Source organism: Penaeus vannamei, chromosome 6 (assembly GCF_042767895.1).
Source record: "Penaeus vannamei isolate JL-2024 chromosome 6, ASM4276789v1, whole genome shotgun sequence".
NCBI lineage: Eukaryota > Metazoa > Arthropoda > Malacostraca > Decapoda > Penaeidae > Penaeus > Penaeus vannamei.
In genome coordinates, this window is record NC_091554.1 from 25715773 (window position 1) to 25723272 (window position 7500).

A 7500-nucleotide genomic window follows, 5' to 3' on the forward strand; every position below is an offset into this window, starting at 1 on the left:
TGCCAGCTTATCCGTAGTCGCCAACACGCATGCGCGACCGACCGCCGAATATCTAAAACAGCAAATACTTCTTTTATATAATTTCATGATGTTCCTTTTGGCCATTTAAGAGGTATTCAAAATAAGCTGTGAAAATGGTATAACCTTATACAAGAAAAGTTTAAGATTTAAAAGGGTCAATGTAACGTAATACAAATAGCATGGTAATTAGCAACGATAAATGGCTGATAAATAATCGTTTAAATTTTGGTCTATCAAAAGGCAACCAGATGATTTTTCACTTGGAGTACACAGAGTCGCAGCCTGAGAAATACCTCCGCGTTTGTGCACATTCGCAGCAAGCGATCTCTTCATAGAAAGTTCAAAAATTACTAAAACTTAATCATTTTTGTCTCCCATATAAATATATAATAAAAGTGACATTATCAACAATAATTCTACTATTCTTGTTGTGAATGTTATTTTCATTATTATTATAATCTATAATTACATCAGAAGTAATTGTGTGGATGATTAGGTTTTCTGTAGAACCAGTCTGCATCTTAATCTGAAATATAGCATAAATAGTCGCCGTAATTAAATAAAAAAACAATATGAACATATACTCGGGTGTATAATGTTACCATTATCATTAACAGACTGTCATTGTCATTATTATTAATATTTATGATATCATCATCATCAATGTATTATAATTTACCGTATCATAATTATAAAGGCCATAAATAATGATATTAAATATCAATGTGGGAATCCAGTCGATAACTTATGGAAATAAGGACGATCACCTTATAACCCTTAATTTTAGCATGCGATGTGGCATCAGATGTGAGCCATTAAAAACTCAGTTATCACAAGAATCATACTATAGTGTAATCGATCCGATGTGACACGAGACTGCTTTTGTTCAAGTGGTACACCATGACCGCGCTTATCTTCTGTCTGTGAAACTTGAAATAACATATAATGATAATAATGATGATGATTCTGAGAAAATGATTTGAAATTTGGTTCGTTTTTTGCTATTTCTGCAATTCTTTTAAAGTGTACAGTACTAATGTTGTATGTGATATGAAAGCTCAAATTTGTACTGTACAGTGTTAGAAGTTGTAATATGATAGGTGGTTTGGGTTGTTATGTAACATAGAAAGCTAAAAGAACCATTCTAGAAATCTCCATTACCAATAGCATTTGGAGATGAAATGTGAACTTTACTTCATGTTGTGGATCATTGCTCCAACACTTTTTGCAACAGCTCTTTGCTTCATACCATGGCGGTACAATTAGCAGGACCATGTATCCATACAAAAACTAAGCCATGAGGATCCTAACTTAGGATATACGGACACTTAGCTTGACTTCCTGAAAATCATCCTGCCCACCAAGCTGTCTCCAAAAGAAAACCCTGGGTGTAAGGTCTTATTTTAGGCAAATTGACCAAATCTATTGTGGAAAGGCTGAGATCGGCCATGAATCTGCCCGGCAGCTCATCAAGAGGGACCCTCATAGCTAGAAATATATGGTGGATGTGACTATGTGACAAAAGTGAATGTGACATTAGCCCCAAAAGCTGACTGATATTTCTCTATGTGCATTATAATATCTTTATCTCAATATTTATTTATGTATGTATGTCGTTATATTTCTACCTTTTCTTGCTTGAGCATGCATTTCTCTCACTAAAGTAGAGTTTGATATAAGCATTTGCAAGTATGTTAACAATCAAATTACTTTTCAAATAACTGCATTTTTCGACTGTAACTGACCAGCCATTGGATATTTAAGTTATTTGGTTTCAACTAATGTAAAACAACTTATCAAAACCTCTGTTTTTATTTTATTTCAGAAACACACAGTATAATATTTTGGTTATTCTCATCTGCATACTGTGATATATTATTTAACTCAAATATATCCCTTCATGAACATAAAAAATTATATTATGTTGTTGAGGCTTAACTGGGACACCTTCAGTTAGCACAGTAGTGGGGTAAGCACCCCACATCTCCAGTTCACCCTGGTAATCAATGGAATTATGGCAGTGAAATGTAACTGGATAATAATGCTTATATAATTGTGCCTATGCGACACACAAGAGACACAATCACCAAAATCCACCAGAGAATATATAGTGAATGTGAATGGTATTAGGTAATTCACACATTTTAAAAGTAACTTAACTTTTAAAAGTTAAGATATCCCTTTTACAGGTCTTTAAACTGTCCAACATCAATCATAACCTTGGTCACTTTCTATCTGAAAACTTAAACTGTTACATATTACATCCAAGTCCAAACAATAAGCACATGAAAGCATGATTTATGAAGATAAGGCAGAGGGTGAGGGAGAGAGAAAACAACAGGGAGGAGGGAGGAAGTAGGAGAGGGAGAGGGAGAGGGAGAGGGAGAGGGAGAGGGAGAGGGAGAGGGAGAAGGAGAGGGAGAGGGAGAGGGAAAGGGAGAAAGAGAAGAGGGGGAGAGAGAAGACTGGAAAGAAAGGGAAGGTAGATATAAGTTTTGCAGTATATCAAATTCATGGCTGATGACATATTGATCTAATTACTAGATTTTGAAATATTTATGAAAAGTTCTTTCTATTTTTGACAACAGAAATTCCGCTTAATAAATAATTACAATCAACAGTTTTGAAAGACCTTTAAAGAGATTTTAAAGCAATTTCTATTGGTTATGTCAATGACAGTAAAACCTCATTAGTGGAAATTAATGATATAAATGTTACTATTACCATGTGGTAATGGTAATAGTAACAGCTATAGTAGTAGCTAGTGTATTAATAATAAAGGAAAAGATGAAAAAAATGAAAAAAAGAAACAGGAAAAAAGGCTAGGACTGATGATTCTAATAAAATAAATATCTAATAATGACAGCAATACCTATAGCTGGTAATATTATGATTATTAACTGGGGGAAAATATGATGTCAAAATAAAAGTAATAACATAACAATTGACAATGATGAACAATGATGAACTGAACATGAAGTTCATAATGACTAATAGACATTACAGCTGAAGTAATACATCTTATTACTGAAGAGCGATGACCAGATCCTCTTTAATATCATTCCATTTCTTATTACAATTTCTAAAACGACTCTATCACTTCCTAAAATTTCAATGCTTGGAGTGAATTTCTGTACCTTGCTCCATCTCATTTGAAAAAGTCATAGTAGCTAATACAAAAAAAGTGATGATAATGATACTGACAGACCATGGTTATGATGATGATCATGATAATATACAAAAATAATAATGATCATTTTAATAATGGTAATGGCAATGGTAGTAGTAGTAATAATAATAATAGTAAAAGAAAAGAAAAAAAAATAATAATATTATTGATAATAATAATAATAATAGTAATAATAATAATAATAATAATAATAATAATAATAATAATAATAATAATAATAATAATAATAACAATAACAATAACAATAATAATAATAATAATAATAATAATAATAATAATAATAATAATAATAATAATAATAATAATAATAATAATAATAATAATAACAACAACAATAACAATAACAATAACAATAATAATACGAATATTAATAATAATATTAATAATAATACTAACAATAATAAAACAAAAATAATGATCATAATAATTTTCAAAAATCATCATCATAATAAAAATAAAAATAAAATAATAATAATAATGCTAATTATAATCATTATTATTATCATAACAGAAACTAATGATAACAATAATAATAATGCCCATTTAGATTTGTAGTAAAAAAAAAAAATAATAATAATGATACTAATAATAAAGACAATAAAATAACAAGACCAAAATAATTTTCTTTCATCAATAATAGCAATAATAGTAATAGAAATAAAATAATAATCAATAATAACAATGATAATCATGATGAAAAGGCAATACTCAAAATAATAATAATAATAATAACAATAATAATAATAATATTAATAATAATATCCAAAATATGGTAATGGAAAAGGCATATGACAAATACTATCAATAGGGCTACTATAGAACATAAATACTACAAGCAAGGTCACAATTGTCTTGAACTATAATAACCAAAACACCATACAATAGTGAATCTTATCCAATAATTACATAACCTTTCCTCCTGTAATCTAAACAATACTTGGGTGTCTCAGAATGAAATGAAATACAGAAAACATACATTTTATTCTAAGTAACAGTTAGGATCCTTTCTTAATTCTACACCACCAGTCTTTTGTGTAAAAAGGTCCACTTATTGTCATATACTTCTTCAAAACACTTGACAGCATATTTGTATATTGTTACTTATAAATTTATAAAAGGGGTTCTATTTCTTATTTCACCACCTTAAAAGATATACTATGCATTACAAAAATCATTTTACCACTATAGGAGTCAAATGTCCATTTTACCACTATAGGAGCCAAATATTCACCATAAACTTTTGTGGCACAGTTGTCAGGTTTCATTTATATGACTTCCATAATGAATGATGTATAAAATTCACTTTAACTCTGACCTCTACAATGCATCAACAATATTGCACATAAGTCTATCTAAGCTGGAACATTTATCTTCTGCACTGCTGTTTGCATCTGTCTTTGGCCTCAGCTGCAGTTCCTCAGGAGTAGGTACTAATAGCCTTGAATCTAACTCTAAATTATCTGGTAAGGAGGCAAGGGCTTCTCTCACCAATCTTCTTACATCATCTTCTTGTCTTTCAAGACGTTCTGCAACCTAAGAAACGAAAAGATATTAATAGCATTAATACAAGAAATATATATTCAAAGTAATTTCCATACTTCCTGTAATGTAACATAGTTCTAGACAGTGCCAAATATATACAGCACTTTAAAACTTATAAACATACCAAAGTGAATCCAATTTTAATGTCTTTGATGTAATTTACAGCAGGATCAAGTTTCCTAAATGCTTCTCAGGCACAATTTCACATGTGCACCTTTGAAACTTGTGTTTTCCAAGAAATGTTTATACATATAGTAAGATAACTCTCACTTGTTCATATTTTCACTAAATAATTTTAAAACAGAACATTCTGAGTGAAAAAGACAGCTGCACCATATGCTTTTTGAAATTTCAACTATATAAAAAAAACTATATTTTCAGTACTAAGTTCAGTTATCATAGGGGAGGAGATTATTGCTATGTGTATATTTTTTTACACAAAATAATGGTTTATAGTTAATAGGTACAAAGCATCATAGACATCAAGGCTCATATAGCACTATAAAAATATTTATTAGTGAAAAGGGTAAAGAGTGAAGGGGCAGTTTAGGATAATATGGTATTGAAAGAGGGATGAGGGTAGAGGGTGAGTAGATGTTGAGATTTGCAAAAGCGTGATTAGCTCAAAGTTATCAAAGGAAAAAATGTGCAAGTATGTCCATTGGGTAAGTATGGGATTAGCAAAATAGAAAGGGGAGGGGGGGTTAAGGGCAATTAGATCAAAGAGCAGTTTCAGGAAAAATGTCAGGAGAGGGAGGATCCAGGAAAGGGTACTGTTGAGACAAAAGGGAGTTACATGTGTATCCATGAGGGAGTGGAAGGGTTACCAGGGAAGAAAGGCAAGGGGGGATGATGCAGATGAAGCAAGGGGGATGTGTTGGGAGGGAATGGGAAGAAAGGGTGTCGGGGGAACATGAGTATGAGGTGGATGGATGAGGTACAAGTATGTTATTTTGGGTCATGCAATTTTCATTTGTGAATTTTGTACAGTTTTGAATATCATCAATAGTTCCTGAAATGGTGTTGGTTGGGGAGGTCTGAGAAATTAAGGTTTTCCTACTAGGGAGAGATGACAAGACAGACAGACATTTGAGGGGCAGAGGAAGAGGTACATGAAGGAAAAGATGGGTTGGAATGTTTTGATTGTCTGATGAGATGAGTAGAGTAAGGAGGCAAAGGGAAGACATTGGGGAAGTAAAGATTGGAGTGTCCAGATTTACAATGGCAAAACAATTTGACTGGGAGAGGGAAGGGGTAGAAGTGAGGATGTGAAGGCCTTATCACATTAACACTTTTTCCATCAATTTTTGTTTGTCTGAATTTGAGGCTTTCCACAAGTATTGCATACAAACAAAATGCCTCCCAAAGATGTTTGTGATCATTTCCTTCTGACTATTTTCTGTCTTGATCTTGTACTATGGAGGTTCTATACAACTATAATGTCTTTTATTGATAAATTAGATAGAATAAGTTGATGTAAACAGAAATAACAATTCTAGAATATTTCTTTACACAATATACATAATTATATTTCTTAAAATAACATAATGTGTATAAGAATGCTTGTGTGATTCCCAGGACATAATTCAGATGGAGCCAGGTTTGCTTCTATGGGCACAACAAAACAATTTGGGGAGAAGATAGAGGAGCAGGGCAAAGGACAGCATTGGAGAAAGGAACAAGAGAAAAACCTTGCGAGCTTGCTTGCTGCGTGGTCTTATGTAAAGTGAGGCCAAGTTTGGATCTCTTTTTTTTTTTTTTTGTCATTTTCTAATGTCTATATTTGTCACTTGATTTATTTTATCCAGATGGTAATAGACTGTTTTCCTTGCACAGACATGATAAAAATAACTAACATTTTGTTATTTGTAATCCCCCCCCTCCCCCCATATACAATTTTATGTAATACAACCTGCACCTCCGGTCACAGTGGGGAGGAATATGATCCTGCCCATAGAAACTTCTCTGGACCCAGCATTTTTCCAGTCGTGGTGCACGGATGTTACATTCCAAACTCATTTAACAATGGAAATAATGCAAAAGCCCCTTCCTCAATGCCCACTGAGTCTAATCAGCCTCCAAGAGTTTTGTGCATTCATGGTGTCATTCCTGTCACACCAGCTTTCTGGTAGGGCAGATAATGCATGAGCTTGGGACTTTGATGTAACTCTGATAAGGTATAAATGATCAGAAAGGCTGCAGAAGGAAACTTCACCTACTTGCTTTTGCAGATATTGTTGGAACAGTAAGGTATTGTTAGAGTAAGGGGCTGTATGGGGAATAATAATAAAAATACTTAAAACAATAATAATAAATAAATAAATAATAATAATAGTAATAAAAGATCTCACTTGGACTAAAAAGAGTACTCAAAAGATTTGCAGAGGTGGACAGAGTTGAAGGGTGAGGACAGGAAGAAGAGGGAGTGTACTGCAGGGAGGTGGACAAAATGGATACAGAGTGTTAAGAGGAGGGGGTTGAAAATGAAGACTGTAGTGGAAGAAATTGAGCGAGGGATGTTGAAGAGAAAAGGGATGTTCTCTGAAGGTTGGCTATTGACCTGGGAATGTGCTTTGGAATGGATGAGCTGACAGCAGGTATTGAGAAGGGCAAAGTATTCATGTTTAGAGACATGATCAAAGGTGAGCCTGGGTCAGGAAACTGGAAAGGTTAATGTCAATAGGGCTAGGTGATAAAGGGATAAGCATCAATGCCCCTAACAAAGGTACAAAATAATCATTGGCCAC

General features: G+C 32.8%; 2 protein-coding genes across 2 annotated transcripts in view; one reads left to right on the forward strand and one right to left on the reverse strand.

Moving 5' to 3' along the window:
* Nucleotides 1–7500, forward strand: part of Tbce (Tubulin-binding cofactor E) — a gene marked incomplete in the record, with an annotated part of 163821 nt that overhangs the window by 123434 nt on the left and 32887 nt on the right.
* MED7 (mediator complex subunit 7) overlaps nt 1818–7500 on the reverse strand; it is a 14807-nt gene continuing 9124 nt past the window's right edge. Inside the window, exon 4 of the mRNA XM_070122431.1 lies at nt 1818–4744. Coding sequence (XP_069978532.1) covers nt 4529–4744 — 216 coding nt within the window. The 3' untranslated portion in view covers nt 1818–4528. The remainder of the gene's footprint in view (nt 4745–7500) is intronic.